The following is a 22818-nucleotide window of genomic DNA, read 5'->3' as shown; positions in this document are numbered from 1 at the left end:
GACTTTTCTTCAAAAAGTTGTTGAACAGCGGTTGGCTTTGGGCACTATCAAAGGTCAAGTGTCTTCCTTGGCTGTATTTTTCCAATGCCCTTTGGCTAAGCACGCCCTGGTTCGCACTTTCATTCAGGGGGTTCACCATATGGCTCCTCCGAGGCGATCACCGCTGCCTCCGTGGGATCTGAATTTGATATCTGTTCTTAAAAAATCTCTCCTTTTGAAAACTTTAAGGAGATTCCTCTGCTTACATTGTCTCAGAAGGTTGCCTTTTTGGTGGCTATTACTTCTGCTCGCAGAGTATACTTCCTAAAGTGGTTTCTGATTTTGATTTGAATGAAGACCTTGTACTGCCTTCACTTTTTCCTAAGCCCAAGCATCCCAAGGAAATTGCATTGTATTCTTTGGATGTGGTGCGGGCAATTGGGGGTATCTGGTTGACTAAGTTTAGCACTTGGGGAATTACGTTCTTTCTTGCGTTGTTTTTCCCACCCCTCATGCAAATACTGCTTTGGGACATCCCAATGGTCATGAAGATATGGAGATGTCTGTCAGTGAACGATAGACAAAACTGGATTTTCTCAAAAACGTCTTCCAGGACAGCCCATGAGACCCTAGGGCTCCTCCCCCAGGGACAGGAAACACATTCCAAAATTTAAATAAAAGGCGGTCCCTTCAGTCCTCACCTTCAGTATTTAGTGTTTCCTCCGGACAGGGGGTAACATGTTCCTGGAACTGAAGCTCCCGGTCTCCTGGACTGTCCACGGAAAGACTTGGAAAGATGCATCTCCTCTTGCCCATAGCGGTACCCCTTAAGTGCCGCAATAGGGGCTGACCGCTGTCTCCTGTTCTCTTGGCCACTCGGCAGGACCACGGATGTTGTCTGGAGCGCTGGGGAGTCCGCTCCGTTTTCGGCAGGTTCCTTGGAGCAGCAGTGCTGTGTACCCGTGAACCGCCGACTTCGAAGAAATTTGAAGTTGGCGCCAAAAGCGGAGGGGGCGGAACTCAGACGCGTCCACTCTGGCCTCACAGGAAGTGACAGTGTTACTTCCGGCGCAGTGACGACATCCGCGGGCGCCGGAAACCCTCGTTCCAGTTTCCGAAGGCGCGAACAGAGAGTTCAAATGGGCAACCGATGTTAGGGGAAACAGCAGTTGCTGGGACCATCATACAGAGCGATGGACACCACGACAGCAACCGCACAGGCGGCGGAAGTCGGCTCTGGCATTGGCACCTCTCAGGTAAGCAAGGGGGATATGTACACCCTATTTGCAAGTACCTGTTAGGAACTCCGTCTTTTCCTTCCCTTTCTCTAAATGTTTGTAAGGGCTGGGTTAAAAGAGCACCATTTCCCTCTTTTCTGTCCACGAGGTGGAAGGGAAAAGCGGGAGGAGGGGGGGGGGGGGCACAAATCCCTAAATTAAAAACTGTAAATTTTTGTATCCTATCTTTTTAGGCCAAGGCTCAGGACAAAATCCCACCTCAGCCCCCCAAAAAGAAATCTGCTGTATGCGGAGCAAAATTAAGTTCCTCTTGGAACAAAACAGTGTGCCGGGCATGCATAGAAAATCTGGTCAGAAATGACCCTACAGTCTCTACCCAGAGGATGCTGTCCTCGGTGAGAGATGAACTAACAAACACGTTCAGTTCATTCAGAACTCTCATGGAAAAAATGCAGGCACCAACCCAGATCCCCACCTCAGTTCAGATCCCGGTATCCCTAACCAAGCCATCACAAGGCTTTGAGGAGGAAGAATCAGAATCTTCCCACTCCTCTGTGGAGGGATCATGGTCAGGGGAGGAACCTAAAGATAATTCCTATGGTAACTCCAATTTCAAACTGAGCTTGGAGGATGTGGATGACCTACTCAAAGCGGTATATGTCACTCTAGAAATTGAGGAGGAGAAAGTACAGCTCTCTAAGCATGACCTTATGTACGCCAGTCATAGGAAACAGGCTAGAGTGTTCCCTGTGCATAGCTCCCTGTTAGATACAATTAAACAGGAATGGAATTCACCTGATAAGAAACCTTTCTTTCCTAGAAACTTGAAAAGGAGGTATCCATTTCACGACAGTAAGGAGCAGCCCTGGAACAAAATCCCCAAATTGGATGCTTCTCTTGCCAGAATATCCAAGGGAACTGACTTGGCATTTGAGGATTCAGGGTCACTAAAGGACCCTATGGATAAGAAAACTGACACCACATTACGTAGGGTTTGGGAAGCCTCCATTATGAGTTTAAAACCTGCCCTGGCATCCACCTGCATAGCCAGACACCTAGAGTTATGGCTATCTCAGATCCAAGCGCACATATCTGCCAGAACATCAAGAGAACAGATTATAAAGTCATTTCCACTCTTGTTTCAGGCAGTAGGATTCTTAGCGGATTCTTCAGCTGAAGCTGTAAGAATGGCAGCAAGAACCTCAGCATTGGCTAACACAGCCAGACGAAGCCTATGGCTCAAGACATGGTCAGGGGATCTCACTTCTAAGTCACGCCTCTGTGGTCTTCCCTTCACAGGCGACCACCTCTTTGGCCCAGGCCTAACAGAGACCCTGGAGCGCACAGCAGATAAAAAGAAGGGATTCCCAGAAAAGAAAAAGTACCCCTATGCCCCAAAGAATTTTCGTGGCAGGGGCAAACAGCAGAGATCTAATGAAACTCGGCAAACTTTCAAGAAACACTGGACTGGGCATAAAGGTAGGGGGAGGGGTAACATCTTGTTAAACCCTCCTCAACGCCCCAACAAACCCCAATGACTCCCTTCTCAAAGTGGGAGGGAGATTGAGGGCCTTCCTCCCACAGTGGAAGGGAATTACTTCCAGCCCTTTTATTCTGGATCTGGTAGGCAGAGGGCACACACTGGAGTTTTGTCACCAACCTCCAGAAAGAACCATGATTACAAGTCTGCCCAGGGATCCAGCTAAGGCCACCGCCCTGAGTCTCCAATTAGGGGACCTTTTAGATCAAGAGGTGATAATCCCAGTCCCCAAGGAAGAACAGGGAACAGGGTTTTATTCCCACATCTTCGTGATACGAAAACCTTCAGGGAGTCATCGGTTGATCCTGAACTTACGCAATCTAAACCTATCAATAGCATACAAACATTTTCGCATGGAATCAATATACTCCATAGGGAACCTATTGTATCCAGGGTGTTACATGGCAACCCTGGATCTAAAAGATGCGTATTTTCACATCCCGATATACAAATCCTACCAGAAGTTCCTGAGACTGGCAGTAAGGATAGGACTAGAAGTCAAACACTTCCAATTCCAGGCACTACCCTTCGGGTTATCCTCAGCCCCACGGATCTTTACCAAGGTCCTGGGAGAAACACTAACCCCACTAAGACTAAAGTCCATCATGATCACCCCCTACTTGGACGACATCCTGGTAGTGGCAGAATCATACCAGAAACTGAAGGCAGACCTCCTAATTGTTCAGGAATTTCTAACTTCCCTAGGCTGGATCATCAACAGGCAAAAATCCTGCCGAATACCCTCGCAGAGAGTAACTTACCTCGGATACGAGATTTCCTCTCGGGATCAGATGATCTTTCTCCCTCAGTCCAAGATAGAGAAAATGGACCAGATGGTAGCTTCCTTGCAGACCAATTCATGGGTCTCTCTGAGGGACATTACAAGGGTAATAGGCTTCATGACCTCCTGTTTCCCAGCAGTCCCCTGGGCACGATTCCAGCAACGTCCACTCCAACAATTCTTACTAAAGTTGGGACGGACGGCCAAGTTCCTTGGAACAAAAAGTAAGGATTCCCACCAAAATAAAAAGAACTCTTTGGTGGTGGAGATCCTCTCTTCACCTATCAAAAGGGCTAGGCTGGACCATCCAGGTGTCACAGAGGATCACCACGGATGCAAGCGCTTCCGGATGGGGGGCATATCTGCAGAGCAAATGGGCGCAGGGAACATGGTCCCCATCACAGATAAAAACTTCATCAAACCAAAAGGAACTTATGGCGGTCCAAAAGGCCTTAGTTTTTTCAGGTAGATGTAAAGGGAAGCCATCTACAAATCCGGTCAGACAATATAGCAACTGTGGCGTACCTGAACAAGCAGGGAGGTACTCGAAGTCGGGGTCTACAAGCCATAGCACAGAAGATCTTTGTCTGGGCCGAACGGAATCTAACATCCATCTCGGCTATCCACCTGAAAGGGACGCAGAATTGTCTAGCAGACCATCTCAGCCGCCAACAGGTGAATAAGGACAATTGGTCCCTCAACCCAGAGGTATTTGCAAATATCACAACCTCATGGGGTCTTCCAGTAGTGGACCTATTTGCTGCCCAGGCAAACAGGAAATAGAAAGATTTTTTTCCATAACTCAGGGGGATCAGGCATTAGGCATCGACGCCTTCGCCTACCCCTGGAAAGTCAAACTCTGTTACCCATTTCCTCCGGTCAGATTGATCCCACAGGTCCTTCAGAAATTCATCCAGGAAGACACAGAGATGATCCTGATAGCCCCGTACTGGCCCAAAAGGCCATGGTTTGCACGCCTTCAGGCTCTAGCGACAAAACCTCCAATGGTCTTACCCTGGAGACCGGACCTATTGACACAAGGTCCGGTGGTCCATCCATACATCAGGACCCTAAACCTGAGGGCCTGGTATCTGAGGAACAGATACTAGGCTCTCAGGGGTTCTCAGACAGAGTAATCCAAACATTAACCAGCTGTCGAAAGCCAGTCACTAGGAAGATGTATGCTAAAATTTGGAAGAAATTCCATTTTTGGATGATGGAGAATCAGAGACATTCTCCAGATATACCAACCATCTTAGAATTCTTTCAAGAAGGCATCGACAAAGGTCTCTCCCTGGGAACTTTAAAGGTACAGGCTGCCGCCCTTAGTGTCTTTCTTCAGTTTTCCCTTAGAGAAGACCCAAATGTGAATAATTTTTTCAGAGCAATTGCCCGGACAAAGCCGACCGTGATAAAAACGTGTCCAGCTTGGAATCTATCCTTGGTACTTCAGGTTTTGGTAACCAGTCCATTTGAACCCTTGGAAGATTTGTCAGAAAAATTGCTCACCCTAAGAACTTTATTTTTAGTAGCTATAACTTCAGCTAGAAGGGTAAGCGAACTACAGACTCTCTCAATCAGAGAACCTTTTCTCATGATTTTTGATGACAGGATTGTGCTTAAAACAGATCCAGGGTTTTTGCCCAAAATAGTTTCTTCCTTTCATAGGACTCAGGACATAGTTCTTCCTACATTTTGTAATTTCCCAAATAACGATAAGGAAAAAGAATTCAGTTGTTTAGATGTCAGAAGAGCCCTTCTGAGATACCTGGAGGTGACTAAAACCTTCAGGAAAAGTGATACTTTATTTATACAGTTTTCCGGCTCCCATAAAGGGGAAAAAGCTTCTAAGGCCACCTTAGCAAGATGGATAAAACAGGCTATCACAGAAGCCTATCTAGTGAAGAAGGTGACTCCACCTTTCATTAATGCACACTCAACTAGAGCTTTGTCCACGTCTTGGGCTGAAAGGGCCGGTGCCTCAACAGATCAGATCTGTAAGGCAGCTACCTGGTCTAACTTTTCGACCTTTGTTAGACATTATCGCCTGGACCTCCTCTCTTCTCAGGAACAGGCATTTGGTCGAAAGGTGCTCCAGGCAGTAGTCCCTCCCTAGACTGGTAAGTTTCTTGCTCATCGTCTCATGGGCTGTCCTGGAAGACGTTTTTGAGAAAAGCTGAGTTATACTTACTGGTAACTCCTTTTCTAGTAGTCTTCCAGGACAGCCGGATTCCCACCCGGTTTATCTGGTATTATGTATAATGTATGATATGTGTGTATATATCTATATATGTATGTTTTACAGAATGTCCTACGGTTCTCATGAAATACTGAAGGTGAGGACTGAAGGGACCGCCTTTTATTTAAATTTTGGAATGTGTTTCCTGTCCCTGGGGGAGGAGCCCTAAGGTCTCATGGGCTGTCCTGGAAGACTACTAGAAAAGGAGTTACCAGTAAGTATAACTCAGCTTTTTGACTTACTGTAAGATCCTTTTCTCTGAAGTTCATTGACAGACGCAGCACCTGCCCCTCTAATTATGAGTGGAATGGGGTTTTTTCTTCTAAACACTGCTTGCAACAAAACTGAGGGCTGTAGCAGAGTGTGTGTGGTTATGCCTGCAGGGACTGCCCCATAGGTGTGGTAAAGATTTTTCCTGCCTAGTCTCCTACTCCTGTAGGGGGCAGCATAACCCAATGGTCAAGAAGATATGGAGCTGCGTCTGTCAATGAACTTCAGAGAAAAGGATTTTCCAGTAAGTCAAAATTCCAGTTTTTATGGTACTTGCATAAATCTCGTTATTTCTGTATTCCTGTTTAAAAACTGTAATGTGGAGAACCTTTTTATTTATTTATTTTTGTAGGACCTAATTTCCATTATAGTATATTTCTATCCAGTTTAATGAAATCTGTTTTGTTTGTACAGGCCTTTACAGAACTTCAGGCCAAAGTGATTGATACTCAGCAAAAGGTAAAACTTGCAGATCTCCAGATAGAGCAGCTGACAAGAACAAAGAAGCATGCCCAGCTTACCAGCTTAGAAATTAAGAGCTTGCCAGATGCAACACTGATGTATGAAGGTGTGGGAAGGATGTAAGTAAAACATAATTTTAATAGTTTATGGAAGTGTGCAGCTGTTTTCAAGTAGACTTAGGCCCCTTTTACATGGGCGTCATCCATTCAGTCACTTTTGCGAAGTAAAAACAGATTCCGCTTATATCAGTTTTTCTCCAGTTGTCCAGGACAGCACAGGAGAGTCAGGCTCCACCTCCGGAGGCAGGAAACCCAAACAATTAGGTCTTTCAAGGGTGGCTGCTCATCCCCCTTCCTTAGTCTTTTGCGTTTCCTCCTCTGTGGGCACCCAGTCAGGCTGCAGAGGAGGTTGTGACCGGCGCCTTATCTTTTTCACTCATTGACGGACACCGCTCCTGATATTCTTAATCATTGGGCTAAACTGCCCCCTACAGGAGTAGGACATTAGGCATAAAAAAGTCTGGCTATGCCTATGGGCAGTCCCAGTCTCTGCTATAGGTGCTCAGTGTTTTTTTGCCTAGTCAGGCGTAAGGACCTAGTTCCTTGCTGAGATCTCTGGTCCTGGCAAAAAAAAAATTCTTTTAGATTTTTTTTTTTTTCTCTTTTTTCCTGTGAGATCTAAAATCAACTGCCAGGCTGGGCGTCGGGCTAGATAATCTAGATCTAGTGGTCACCCCAGTCTGGCCAGCGAGCACTCTCAGACATCAGCTCCGCACTACGTTGGCCGGGACATAGCCCCACCGGATGGGGGCTGGTCTGCGAGTTAAATGCCTCACGAGTTCGCATACGACCGGGTCTCCGCCCGAGCCGCAGCGTTCCTCCTGGCTGACAGCCCCCCCATTTTGATGGCTAGGGTTCCGGTCTGGAGCGGTGCCCTCCTGGTACGGTAAGTAGTTGCGCCCCCCTCTCCCCCTCCATGTGACGGTCAGACCCCCGGGTTTGGGCCATCTGTTTCTGCACTTGGAGGAGAGTAAAATCAAAGCAGCGGGAGGACAGCATGTCCGAGAAGTGTACTGCTAGAGATTGCCCCCTCCATACAATGGACCCTCACAGCAGCAGTTGTTAATGATCAAGAACTCTGCATTTCAGAATATAAGTCACTGATGTCGGATGGATGTTGGAGCAAGGGAAGACCCCGAAGTTTACCTTACAAACAGTGGATATAGGCATCTGGTCAATTCAGATTACAGAACTTCCAAAAGGGGGTAAGCAAGCTTGCATCCATCTGTGAATTTCTATTTGACTTTTTAAGAAATGGTTTAAAGAAAATAGTCTTCAGAACTCAATTTGGGACACAATCCCACTTTTTCCACCTATACATTTTTTTTTTTAGATCCTAGAGAGGATTTCATCTATTATTCTGGGCATTACCTTTTATCCAAGTGTGTTCCATTCAGTTCATTCACCATTAATAGACTTTTCATCCTATTTCGAGGCTTGCAGGGGCTTGACCATTTCAGTTGATCCAATTGAACGATTGATGGCATGTGTTTTATTGGTGGGAGGGGGGTTGCTCTAGTGGGGGGGGGGGGGTTAATGGCATTTAGATTTGTTTAATTTTTCTACACTTTTTTCAATAAATACTTTATAAATCTACTACCAGCAAGTCCTTGTCTCTGCTAATTAACTGCTTGGCTACCAGGGTTTAGTGTTTGATTCCGAGGGGTTAACCACTTGGGAAGGGTGTTGGGGTGGGGGTTTTGTTTCTCTTTCCTTTTTTTTTTTTTTTTTTTTTCTCTTCTTCCTTTCTCTCTTCCTCTCCTCCATACAGGACCTCTCTCTGGAAAAGAATGTGCTAGTTGCTCCTGTGGCTGCCCATGGCTTTGGTTCATCTAATATCATATAATGTTAGGGGCTTGAATATACTTAGTAAAAGGCATAAAGTAACTAAAGAAATGCATTATTATGGGTCAGAAGTGGCCTGCTTACAAGAAACGCATTTAACACATGCCTCGGGGATTAAATTGTCATCTTATCTTTTTCCCAATGTTGTTTTATGGTGACTTGGTTTTGAGTCACTCATGGGGAGTGGCAATTGGACTAGATAGAAGCACCATATTCATGCTAAAGGAGCAGCTGGCTGATCCGAGGGGAGGTTTTTGTTTATTAGGGAAAACTATTTGATATGGCATGTACTTTTGCAAACGATAATTCCCCCAATAGAGAACCAAATATGTTTCTGAGAAAAATTTTGAAAAGGTAACGATATTTAAAGAAGGGAGGCTCATTGTAGTGGGAGACTTCAACATGGGGTTGGACCCACGTGTGGACTCATCGACGGGGCTTTCCCACCACAACGGCAGAATGAAATTAGAAGTTTACTGAGGGAATGTCAGCTGGTTGATGCTTGGAGGGTCAAACACCAAAAACTAAGAGATTATACTTGTTATTCCTCAGTACATGGGTCCTACTTAAGGATTGATTATATTTTAATAGAGCATCAACTATTAACTTCCCTCAAGGACGTGACCATTAAGCCGATTACACTCTCTGATCTTGCCCCAGTGATGGCCCAGTTAGATTTATTAACAGTAACACCCAGAGAAAGAGCCTGGAAACTGAATGAGTCGATCATTCAAGACCCTAAGATAATTGAGAAGGTGGAAAAGGAACTGGAGAGCTTTTTTGCTATTAATGATACACCAGAGATTTCACAGACTATTCTGTGGGAAACGCATAAGGCTTGTATAGGGGGGTATTAATAGGCATTGGGACACAAAGAAAGAGGGATAAGAATGAGCGGAAGAACCAGTTACTTGGGGAGATCCACATTTTGGAACAACGGACTAGATCCAATGGCATCCCAGAGCAGCGAGAACTAATTGAAAAGAGAGGGGAACTTACGGCACTTATGGAGCAGGAGACAAAAAACAGATTTTATATAGTTATGAAAGAAAAATGCCAATGGGGAAATAAACCTGGGAAAGGGTTAGCAAAAGCAGTAAGGGAGAAATAAAACGCATCCTATATCTCCAAAATTAAAAACAAGAACGGGGAAATGGTACATTCATCCCTGAATATCGCTCAGGTATTTCATTCATATTATATTCAGCTGTATGTTAGAGAAAGGTAGGGAAAGTGAAAAAGGAAGATCCAGCGGTGAGGGAATATCTGCGGGAGCTTGATCTCCCAAGGTTAACTAGGGAGGAGTTAGATGACTTGGAGGCTCCAATTATACATGGAGTAGTGGGATGGGCAATAAAGAATATCGCCCTGGGGAAGAGCCCGGGTCCTGATGGGTATTTTATCATGTATTATAAAAGGTTTCAAAAAATTGTATTCCCTAAATTATGTACATATTTCTTTTTTAACCATAGATTTTTTTATTGAGTATTTGAATAACAAAAAAAGAGGATTACAATTTGCAGTGACATCATATATATCATTTACTAACACAAACAAACTAATGCCACAGGGGTATTGATACAACAAAACAGACAAGATATTTTGGCAGTTCTCGGGAATCTGGTTAATATTGGTTTCAATCTTTGTTAAGGTCACTATGCCTGTCACCCGTTGTGTTCTCACTGTGAACAGGCAAGACTGTAGTTCTTGTTGAGCTGCTACTACCTCACTATCCTATGTGTAGATCATTTTAATTCCCATACTCATTACTATCTGCAGGTCTAAGAAAGTAAGAACTTGTGTAACTAGTAACAAATGAACAACAAAAGGATAGTTCCTTCTTCCTTTTCTATCTAACCCAATTGCTTGCTAGTAAGCAAATCCCATAGTCACATTTGTGTCGAGGCTAAATTATGGTCTCTCCATAGATACCATCGTTTATGGTAAATGTAAGCTTTTTGTTCTTTATATATTAACATTTTCTCCATCAGACATTGTATGTTAATTTTAGAGGCAACTGATTCTAGTTTTAGGTGGGTAAGGGGATTTCCATTCTTTAGCGATCGTCATACGAGCGGCAAAGGGTACATGTGCTACCACAGCTCTGGATCTGTGGGGGAATGCTTCCATCCCAATACTTAATAAAGCTAATGCTGGCGTATAGGGTACCCGCACTCCCGTGAGATCTGAAATAAGAAGGAAAACCTCTGTCCAAGAACCTCGAAGAATATCACAGCTCCATAATATGTGTAATAGACTCCCCCTTTTTTTTTTAACAAAACCAAGTTTATTAAAAACAAAAGCAGAAAAAACATGGTACAATATATAACATCCACTGCAAAAAATGTACAAGGGAAAAAAAAAGAAAAAAACAATATTATATAAACAACGGCACTGGTGATTATAGCATATGCATTCCTGAGATACGAACAAAAAGAATAAGCTAAGGAGCCTGCGAGGCTGGGATGAGCACCCACCCCAACTCTCAGTGTGTGAAAATAGCATGAAGCATATGCCACACACCTCATACGTCTTATATGGGCTCATGCACATTGCACGGAAGTGGCTCCTCCAGCCATCTACCCCAAATCTTGTCATATTTCGCAGGGCAACCCCTGTGTCGGTATAATATTTTCTTATAGGGGAGAGCAGCATTCACCTCCAGCACCCACTCCTGTAGGGTAGGGGAGTGGGGGCACATCCAGGACCGGACTATAAGTTTTCTGGCAGCAAAAAGTGTTTTGTGTAAGAGGGTGGCAAAGAATTTGTCTACATTAATGTCTGGGAATAGACCCAGTAGACAGGGTTTTGGATCTAGTTGAAGGGGGGGAACCCATGTGGTCATGCAGGAAGTTTACGATTTGTTGCCAATAGGCCTGAATCTCTGGGCACTTCCATATTAAGTGTAGGAAGGTACCCTGGTGCAGGTAACAACTAGGGCATTGTGGATCATAATTCGGACGGTATTTAGATATGCGTATTGAGGTTAAATAGGCTTTATGGACAATATATAGTTGTGTCAAGCGGTCCGAGAGTTTGGGGGATGCAAGTTTGGGGCCATCCAATACCTCATCCCATTCCTGCTCTTCCAAAGGGCTAATGTCTGTCGTCCACCGATCTCTCACCCTATCGATCACCCTATTAATGGACGAATAGATTCCCTTTTTAATTCCGATTCTTCCATCAATGCCGGGAAGAATCAGAATGCATATGATTGATTCTTAGGGGGGTCATATACTACCTATGCAGGATTTTTTGGGAGTTATCCCAATGTTCCGTACATGCTGGCAATTTATTGTTTTATCTTAATGGCTTGTAACCAGCTGAGAACCTTGATTTAGTTCCTGCTCCCATCTTGGCATAGAGTTTTTGACTTTTTTCCTAGGAAATTATGGTTGCACTGCTTATAGAAAAAAAAGATGCCTTTTGGCATCTTGTAAAGGTTGCTCGTCGGAAATGTCTATTTTCTGAGGTACCAATATAGGCTGTACTTTGTTCTTTTTCTGAAATTGCTTTATCTGGAATATTTTATGTGTCAGCAGCACCTATGCTTCAGCTATGTCTTCTTTTTATATATATATATTTCTTTATTATTTTCCAACAATACTGTATACATAATACATCCACTTCAATAAAAAAAAGAAAACGTACAGAACAAATCCCTTAACCATCCCCTATTCAACCCTCCCCCCCTTCCTATTGTCTATCAATCTTTTCCACTTACTTAAACTCCCCTAAGTTCCCTCCTCCCCTCTCCTCAACTCTGTATATCCCCTTGTTTTTTTAAACTCCTTCCAGCTATCCCAAATCCTTAAGCCTTTCCCCATTTCATCTTCCCCCTTCTTTCTTTAAATATTCTAAATTTCTTGTTTCTTCTACCTTTTTAACCCATTCACCTATGGTTGGGACATCTTCTTTTTTGCCAATGAAGAGGTAATAAACTTTTTGGTGCATTTATCAAATGTGGGATTAACGTTCTTTATATTGTTTAACTGAACATTTTATACCATGGAATAAACAATACCAGGGTTCTTCTTGAACCTCTATATTTGCAATCTTCTTAATTTGAACTAACACCCCCTTCCAATACTTTTTCTATTTTTGGGCAATCCCACCATATACAGGTCCCTCTCAAAAAATTAGCATATTGTGATAAAGTTCATTATTTTCTGTAATGTACTGATAAACATTAGACTTTCATTTATTTTAGATTCATTACACACAACTGAAGTAGTGCAAGCTTTTTATTTTAATATTGATGATTTTGGCATACAGCTCATGAAAAACCAAAATTCCGATCTCAAAAAAATTAGCATATCATGAAAAGGTTCTCTAAACGAGCTGTTAACCTAATCATCTGAATCAACTAATTAACTCTAAACACCTGCAAAAGATTCCTGAGGCTTTTAAAAACTCCCAGCCTGGTTCATTACTCAAAACCGCAATCATGGGTAAGACTGCCGACCTGACTGCTGTCCAGAAGGCCATCATTGACACCCTCAAGCAAGAGGGTAAGACACAGAAATAAATTTCTGAACGAATAGGCTGTTCCCAGAGTGCTGTATCAAGGCACCTCAGTGGGAAGTCTGTGGGAAGGAAAAAGTGTGGCAGAAAACGCTGCACAACGAGAAGAGGTGACCGGACCCTGAGGAAGATTGTGGAGAAGGACCGATTCCAGACCTTGAGGGACCTGCGGATGCAGTGGACTGAGTCTGGAGTAGAAACATCTAGAGCCACCGTGTACAGGCGTGTGCAGGAAATGGGCTACAGATGCCGCATTCCCCAGGTCAAGCCACTTTTGAACCAGAAACAGCGGCAGAAGCGCCTGACCTGGGCTACAGAGAAGCAGCACTGGACTGTTGCTCAGTGGTCCAAAGTACTTTTTTCGAATGAAAGCAAATTTTGCATGTCATTCGGAAATCAAGGTGCCAGAGTCTGGAGGAAGACTGGGGAGAGTGAAATGCCAAAATGCCTTAAGTCCAGTGTCAAGTACTAACAGTCAGTGATGTTCTGGGGTGCCATGTCAGCTGCTGGTGTTGGTCCACTGTGTTTTATCAAGGGCAGGGTCAATGCAGCTAGCTATCAGGAGATTTTGAAGCACTTCATGCTTCCATCTGCTGAAAAGCTTTATGGAGATGAAGATTTCATTTTTCAGCACGACCTGGCACCTGCTCACAGTGCCAAAACCACTGGTAAATGGTTTACTGACCATGGTATTACTGTGCTCAATTGGCCTGCCAACTCTCCTGACCTGAACCCCATATAGAATCTGTGGGATGTTGTGAAGAGAAAGTTGCGAGACGCAAGACCCAACACTCTGGATGAGCTCAAGGCCGCTATCGAAGCATCCTGGGCCTCCATAACACCTCAGCAGTGCCACAGGCTGATTGCCTCCATGCCACGCCGCATTGAAGCAGTCATTTCTGCAAAAGGATTCCCGACCAAGTATTGAGTGCATAACTGAACATAATTATTTGAAGGTTGACTTTTTTATACTAAAAACACTTTTTTTTTTTTATTGGTCAGATGAAATATGCTAATTTTTTGAGATAGGAATTTTGGTTTTTCATGAGCTGTATGCCAAAATCATCAATATTAAAACAATAAAAGGCTTGCACTACTTCAGTTGTGTGTAATGAATCTAAAATATATGAAAGTCTAATGTTTATCAGTACATTACAGAAAATAATGAACTTTATCACAATATGCTAATTTTTTTAAAGGGACCTGTATGTGACATTGTTCCCAATACATTGCACTCCCGCCAACAATGTGAGGACTTCCCAGTCTGGTAATTATGTACCTTATCTGGTGTATTATAGCACCAAGATATACATTTATAATTCATTTTGGCTGTATTAATATCTACCGCTGAGCCATGTACCATCATGCTTTTCTCTAATTGGTAATCTTCACCCTGTGTTCCCAATTCCTTTCCCCGCTTTTCTATGTATGGCGGTACTGCCGGTTCCATCGTTTCCACCAAAATTTTATATATGTTAGAAATGCAATTCTTTTTGCCCTCTGACACACAAATATGTTCAAAAGGAAGCAATTCTTTCTCTGATCTTAATGGTTGTGGCAACGATGCAACGAAATGCGTCAGCTGGCAGTATCTCCGTTCATCTTCAAATTTTTTTTTTTTTTTGCTGTAATTCTGTTAGTGTACACACTTTTCCTTTTTCCATTATATCCTTTAACCGTGCATCCTCATCCCCTATCCATTTCCCATATAACTTTCCCTCTCCTGGTGGGAAAAAATTAGTTTTTCATCAATGGTGAATTGGATTTCCAATTTTCTTTTTTGTGAATTAAATCCCCATTGCCTGAAGTGTTATTGTGTGTGTCTTTGTATCCTTTGTATCTATTCTATATTGTGCCGGTATCCAAATAATTTTTCCTAACTTTACCTTACTAAGAGTGCCTTCTGTTTTCACCCAACTTTTGTCACTTTTCATCTTAGCCCATTCCAAGATCCGTGAAAGTACTGTCGCATAGTAATATTTCTAAAAATCTGGCACTGCTAAGCCCCCTTGGATTTTATTTTTAATACCACATATTGTATTCTAGGTTTTTTTTTTTCCTCACATATAAACCTTGTTACAAGAGATTTTAAGATCTTAAAATATGTCTGAGGTATTGGGATTGGTAGCATTTGGAACTTATAATATCTTTGGTAGAATTGCCATCTTTATAATATTTATTTTCTCTATCGCTCATTGACAGACGTAGTCCTCGGTGATACAGCACCTTCGGGTTATGTTGCCTCCACAGGAGTAGGACTAGACAGAAAATAAAATGCTCTGGCCACACCCTAGGGGCAGTCCCAGAGGGTATATCCTCTCTCTCTCTGCCTCAGCAAATCAGTTTTTTTCTGTCTAGTCAGGAGTAAGGACCTAGATACCTTGCTGGGATCTTCGGTCCTGGCAGGATTTTTTTCTTAGAAAAGAATTTTTTAAGACAGCTTTTTTTCTCCAGTGTTCCTGTGAGATCTTCAAGCAAGAAAGCTGAACTGGGCGACGGGCTGGATGTTGAGATCCAGTGGTCACCCCAGTTCAGCCTACGAGCGCGTGCAGGCCATAGCTCCGCGCTGGGTCGGCCGCGACATAGTCCCACTGGACGGGGACTGACCCTGCGAGTTAAACGTCTCGCTGAAACGCCAAAGACCATGAGTCACGGCGCCCGTATTGGTCGACAGCCCTCCTACCTCGGTGGAGAGGGGTACTGTCAGGAGTTGGCGCCCGCCTGGTTCCAGTATGGTGAGTAGTATGTTCCCCCTTTCCCCTTGACGGGTCTTGTGGTGAACGCGGGCCCCTCTCTGTAATGGTAAGGATGGGTTCCCCTCTATCCTACAACATGTCACAGATCCCCCTAATTGAGTGTGATTTTTGTGTACAAGAAGCCAGGAGGCTTGGTTTTTCTGAGCTGACAATCTAATTGTAAAGATGTGTAAATGATTGTAGTCAGTGGCAGTACTAGAACTTTACTGTGATAGTATAAGGTATCCTACCTGTCAGTAGCCACAGGGCGATGTCTATACATGTATACTGCATTCCAGATCATTCCTCCAGCTAAGCAGCGGACCGTATACGGCCCGCTAGGGTCCGGTACCTCCGACCACGCTGACCACCATGAGGGTGAAGGGTTGTGAGGCCGAGATCCTTCTGCAGACATGCCGCTATTCTGTGCAGGTCGCCGCCATTGTCTGGTAGATCGCACGAGGCCGCCATTTTGGTGTAGCCTCGTGTCTCCAGCATGGGGGCGGCCATGTTTGAGGTGACTCAAACACCTCATGGAGCCAGGGGGAGGAGCCGGCAGGCGTGTTAAGGGGCGGAGCCGCCTCTTTTACCCAGGAAATAGGGCCAAAGACTTCCTGTCTGTAACAAGACAAGCACTGAGCAAGCTGATGAAAACTTCTGTGCATCAGGGATGAGCCTTGGGGTCTGTCTCTCTCTCTGTGGGGTCCAAAAAGGCAGTTAACACTGAGGGGCGCTGTTGCGACTGGGGGACACACAAAAAAAAAAAAAAAAAGTTTTTTTTTTTTTTTACTTTGTCATTTTTTGTCGCTGGCAAGTGTCTTGCATAATCATTGACCCTGCCGCATAGGTATCCCCACCTGATCCCCTCAAGGTGGCCGCAGGACCCTCCAGTACCCCACTTGCTTTTAATGCATTATCGGCAATTTTGGAGTCTTTGGTATCCCGGGTGGAGGTGGCCTGTCAGGGACGGGGGTCAAGTAGCGACCCCCGCCTACCCCTATTGTTTATCAGATACTTCAGATACGGATTCGGAACTGGTCAATGCAGTTGCAGGTCCCTCTTAGGGGGCTGTTGTCTCAGGTAATATCTCCTCAGCAGTGAGGAGCACGTTTCTGCCTCCGCCATAGCACAAGAGTGGTGGATGCACTAGTTGTGTCCATCCGGGAAACCTTTAGTCTTGAGGTTACACCGGCAGAGGTAGCTGAGACTGAGATTCCTTTTCGGTACTTGTTAGCCTACCAAAAGGGCGAAGGATTTTCCTTTCCCCAAATGGGGTCGTTTTGAAACGAACCCCTGTTATTTCCAAACGCATGGCTAGGTGCTATCCGTTTGAGGAATTCCTCTTTATAGGATAGACGGTACCACCTGCTGTCTTGCCACAGACTGTTAGGATAAAAAGACCTCGTAACTAACGAGGACCTTCCTTTTCTGCTCATATAGAGTTGTTCGTTCCGCGAGGGCGGGCGATAAGGCGAAACCCTCCAAAGCCCCTTTAGAGGGGTTTCAAAGGGCGCTGGTCGGGTAAACAAAGAGTCCGGCTCAGCCAAGCCTGAAGAATATAGCCTGATGCGCCCCTACCCATCTCTGGGGTGGGGGGGGGATGTCTTCACCGGTTTCTGGAGGACACAGGATTGAGTTTCGATCACTTCCACCGGTGCGATTCTGCCCTTCTAACATTGAACGGTTTCAGGGGTTCTATTCGAACCTATTCACAATGCCCAGGAAAGAGGGCAAGGTGCGTCCAAATCTGGACTTGGGAAGAAATAGAGTCCATCCGTACAGTGGTGGCCTCCCTGCATAAAAGAGATTTCCTGGCGTCCATAGACATATAGGATGCCTATCTTTATATCCCCATCATCGCAGGACATCAGCGTTTTTTCGCTTTTCCAAAGATCATCCCTGGTTCCCACCAGGAGACTGAACTATCTGGGCCTAAGGTTGGATACATCCTGGGCAAGAGTTTCTCCTTGCTGGGAAACTCCAGAAGGTTCAGTCAACGATTCGGATGTTGCTGTCCGTCAATTGGCTGGGACTGATGGTGGCCTTCTTAGAGGCAGTACCGTATACCCAGTCTCATACCCGAATTCTCCTGAAGGAGATTCTTTTTTAATGGAATCAGAATTCCGATTCCCTGGACAATCGGATCCGGTTGAGCGAGCGGACCAGGAAGTCTCCGATGCTCAACCAGGGGAAGTCATTTCTTCTGATAGTATCCAGATTACCAATAAGGGTATCGGTACTGAGAGCGATCAGATTTTGTCTGATTTATTGGATCGAGCAGCTCTAGAGCAGCCCGATTCGGATCCAATCGCATATGGCCTCTTCATCCAGAGGTTTTTTCCCTAGCTGTCCCTTCATTGGGACATCCCGGATGTGGATCTGTTGGCACCTTGGCCTAACAGGAAGGTGTGGAGGTTTGTAGCTCGCGCCACGATCCTCTAGCGGACGCAGCAGAAACGCTGATCGCCCCGTGGGGGCAGTATCAGCTACAGCATGCCTTCCATCCTCTCAAGTTGCTGCGGGAACTTCTTCGCAGGATAGAGGTGGAGGGAATTCCAGTTATTCTGGAAATTCTGGATTGACCTCGTCAAGCCTGGTACGCCGACTTGGCGAGGCTAGTCGCGGACGCTCCTTGGAGACTTCCTCTCAGGGAGGATTTGCGGTCTCAGGGACCGATCTTCCATCTTGCTTTACAGTCGCTGGCTTAATGGCCTGGCCATTGAGACCCAGGTACTGAAGGACAAGGGAGTGTCAGCTTCAGTTATTCCTACCTCCAGTTAAAGCAAGGAAAGCGACTTCCAGCACATGGAAGTCTTCTATTGCATGGTGTGAATCTATTGGATTTCCCCCACAGACCTATTCGGTGACCCGAATTTTGGTCTGTCTGCAACAAGGGGTTGAGCAGAAACTATCCTTGAGCACGATCAAGGGTCAGGTTTTTGGCGTTAGCAATCTTCTTTCAAGAAACCTTTGGCTAATCATTCCTTGGTGCGGAATTTCATCCAGGGGGTGCGACATCTGGCTCCGCCAGTGCGCGCACCCTTACCGCCTGGTATCTTAATTTAGTGTGGTCGGTTCTTCAGAAACTTCTCTTTGAAGATATTAGGGAGATTCCCTTGCTTACATTCCCAGAAGGTGGCCTTCTTGGTGGCCATTACTTCTCTACGCAGGGTGTCAGAACTGGCCGCATTATCCTGTCGTTCCCCAGATCTGGTGGTTCATAGGGATAAGGTGGTTCTTCTTCCGAATCCATCCTTCCTTCCTAAAGTGGTTTTCGTAAGACGGACTCACTTTTTGTGATCACGGATAGCCCTTGAAGGGGGTTGCCTGTGTCTGCCGCGACCATATCTACATGGATCAGTCAGACGGTGGTACAGGCTTATTCTATTAAGGGTCGGAATCCTCCGTTCCCTGTTAGGGCGCACTTCACTCGAGCGCTCAGTACTTCCTGGGCCTTTCGCCATCAGGCGTCAGTGGTCCAGGTATGTAAAGCGGCCACCTGGTCGTCGGTACATACCTTTTACAAAATTTTATAAAATTGATGTGATGGCATCGGCGGATGCCTCATTTGGCCGCAAGGTTTTGCAGGCCGCAATTTGAGGAGACCGGTGGTCTACCTCGAGGGTTTTTTTCTGTTTGAAAATTTTTTTTGTTGAGTCTCATCATTAAGGATGAGCATTGTAAACTTCTAGTTGGCACCGGTTGGGCCTTCTAGATTTGGATTTGATTTCCATTTTCCCACCCCTCATTTGTGATACTGCTCTGGGACTTCCCGAAGGTGCTGTATCACCGAGGACTACGTCTGTCAATGAGCGATAGAGAAAAATGGATTTTTGTAAAATCTTACCGTAAAATCCTTTTCTCTTAGCTCATTGACAGACGTAGTACCCGCCCCTCTGTTTTTTTGAGTTGGGTTGGGTTAAATTCTCTAAAGACTGCTTTTATGACATAACTGATTTGCTGAGGCAGAGAGAGAGAGAGAGGATATACCCTCTGGGACTGCCCCTAGGGTGTGGCCAGAGCATTTTATTTCCTGTCTAGTCCTACTCCTGTGGAGGCAACATAACCCGAAGGTGCTGTATCACCGAGGACTACGTCTGTCAATGAGCTAAGAGAAAAGGATTTTACGGTAAGATTTTACAAAAATCCATTTTTGTCCTATCCATGACAGGGGGTGTGTTGGCAGTTTTTTTGATTTCTGTTCTTATTTCATTTAATAATGGGATATAATTTGCTTTATATAATTTCTCCAGAGATGGTGTTCTTTTTATTCCTAGGTACTTTTAATTCCAGTTTTTTCCATACAAATGGAATTTCCATTGTAGGGCCCTTCCTGTTTGCTCACATTTATATTCAGGATCTCTGATTTTGTAGGATTAATTTTTTAATTAGATAGTTCACCATAATATTTCAGTGTTTTTATTAAATTTGGTAAAGTTATTCTAGGATTGGAGATGTAGAGCAGAATGTCATTCGCATAAGCCGCTACTTTATGCTCCACATCTCTAACCCCTATTCCCCTTATGTCCAGGCTATTCCTTATCGTTTTAATAAATATAGCCACTGTACTAGGGGCTACCTACAGTGCTTGCCAATAGCATATGTACAGTGGGTACGGAAAGTATTCAGACCCCCTTAAATTTTTCACTCTTTGTTATATTGCAGCCATTTGCTAAAATCATTTAGGTTCCTTCTTCTTCCTCATGAATGTACACATAGCACCCCATACTGACAGGAAAAACACAGAATTGTTGACATTGTTGCAGATTTATTAAAAAAGAAAAACTGAAGTATCACATGGTCCTAAGTATTCAGACCCTTTGCTGTGACACTCATATATTTAACTCAGGTGCTTTCCATTTCTTCTGATCATCCTTGAGATGGTTCTACACCTTCATTTGAGTCCAGCTGTGTTTGATTATACTGATTGGACTTGATTAGGAAAGCCACACACCTGTCTATATAAGACCTTCCAGATCACAATGCATGTCAGAGCAAATGAGAATCATGAGGTCAAAGGAACTGCCTGAAGAGCTCAGAGACAGAATTGCACAGATCCGGCCAAGGTTACAAAAAGATTTCTGCTGCACTTAAGGTTCCTAAGAGCACAGTGGCCTCCATAATCCTCAAATGGAAGACGTTTGGGACGACCAGAACCCTTCCTAGAGCTGGCCGTCCGGCCAAACTGAGCTATCAGGGGAGAAGAGCCTTGGTGAGAGAGGTAAAGAAGAACCCAAAGATCACTGTGGCTGAGCTCCAGAGATGCAGTCAGGAGATGGGAGAAAGTTGTAGAAAGTCAACCATCACTGCAGCCCTCCACCAGTCGGGGCTTTATGGCAGAGTGGCCCGACGGAAGCCTCTCCTCAGTGTAAGACACATGAAAGCCCGCATGGAGTTTGCTAAAAAACACCTGAAGGACTCCAAGATGGTGAGAAATAAGATTCTCTGGTCTGATGAGACCAAAATAGAACTTTTTGGCCTTAATTCTAAGCGGTATGTGTGGAGAAAACCAGGCACTGCTTATCACCTGTCCAATACAGTCCCAACAATGAAGCATGGTGGTGGCAGCATCATGCTGTGGGGGTGTTTTTCAGCTGCAGGGACAGGACGACTGGTTGCAATCGAGGGAAAGATGAATGCGGCCAAGTACAGGGATATCCTGGACAAAAACCTTCTCCAGAGTGCTCTGGACCTCAGACTGGGCCGAAGGTTTACCTTCCAACAAGACAATGACCCTAAGCACGCAGCTAAAATAACAAAGGAGTGGCTTCACAACAACTCCGTGACTGTTCTTGAATGGCCCAGCCAGAGCCCTGACTTAAACCCAATTGAGCATCTCTGGAGAGACCTAAAAATGGCTGTCCACCAACGTTTACCATCCAACCTGACAGAACTGGAGAGGATCTGCAAAGAGGAATGGCAGAGGATCCCCAAATCCAGGTGTGAAAGACTTGTTGCATCTTTCCCAAAAAGACTCCTTGCTGTATTAGATCAAAAGGGGGCTTCTACTAAATACTGAGCAAAGGGTCTGAATACTTAGGACCATGTGATATTTCAGTTTTTAAAAAAAACAAATCTGCAACAATGTCAACAATTCTGTGTTTTTCTGTCAGTATGGGGTGCTATGTGTACATTCATGAGGAAGAAGAATGAACCTAAATGATTTTAGCAAATGGCTGCAATATAACAAAGAGTGAAAAAAATTTAAGGGGGTCTGAATACTTTCCGTACCCACTGTATATACAGTTGTGTTCAAAAGTATTCAACCCCCAATGCTGTAAAGGGTTTTAGGGAATTTAGTGTACATTTGTAATTGTATTCAGAATGAAATCCTACAAGGACTTCTTAAAGAACCATATGCAACTAAAATGACATCAATTGCTTTTGTAATACAGTAGTAAATGTTTCTTTTGTGAATTCCTCATTGACACAATTATTCAACCCCTTAAAGACTACCACTCTGAAGAACAGAGGTTCATTGAAGTGTTTTCAATCAGGTATTGAAAACACCTGTGGATGTCAGGGAGCAGCAATAAAGCCTAATAAGCACCAATTAGGCAGCTTTAAAATGACTGTGATACTCAGCTCCTTCTAGACATTTACTGGTGTGGTTACAAACATGGTGAAGTCAAGAGAATGGTCCAGGAAGACAAGAGAAGAGGTGATTACTCTTCACAGGAAGGGCAATGGCTATAAGAAGATTGCAAAGATGTTAAACATACCAAGAGACACCATAGGAAGCATCATTCGCAAATTCAAGGCAAAGGGCACTGTTGAAACGCTACCTGGTCGTGGCAGAAAGAAGAGGCTGACTTTGACTGCTGTGTGCTACAGCAGTCCCCGTGTGACTGCTGAGGAACTGAGAAAAGATTTGTCAGATGTGGGTGCTTAAGTTTCTGCTCAGACAATACGGCGCACACTGCGTAATGAAGGCCTCCATGCCAGAACTCCCAGGCGCACCCCCCTTGCTGTCTCCAAAGAATAAGAAGAGTCGACTGCAGTATGCCAAAAGTCATGTGGACAAACCACAGAAGTTTTGGGATAGTGTTCTGTGGACTGATGAAACAAAATTGGAACTGTTTGGGCCCATGGATCAACGCTATGTTTGGAGGAGGCCTATGAAGAAAAGAACACCTTGCCTACTGT

General features: G+C 44.5%; 1 protein-coding gene across 1 annotated transcript in view; it reads left to right on the top strand.

Moving 5' to 3' along the window:
• PFDN1 (prefoldin subunit 1) overlaps positions 1–22818 on the top strand; it is a 127770-nt gene that overhangs the window by 18073 nt on the left and 86879 nt on the right. The window contains exon 2 of the mRNA XM_082256219.1: positions 6462–6628. Within this exon, the coding sequence (XP_082112345.1) occupies positions 6462–6628 (167 nt within the window). The remainder of the gene's footprint in view (positions 1–6461; positions 6629–22818) is intronic.

This window comes from Pelophylax lessonae (assembly GCF_965119305.1).
Source record: "Pelophylax lessonae genome assembly, chromosome: 4".
Taxonomy (NCBI): domain Eukaryota; kingdom Metazoa; phylum Chordata; class Amphibia; order Anura; family Ranidae; genus Pelophylax; species Pelophylax lessonae.
Note: the sequence above shows the minus strand (reverse complement) of the source record. Positions and strands in the feature narration are given on the sequence as shown.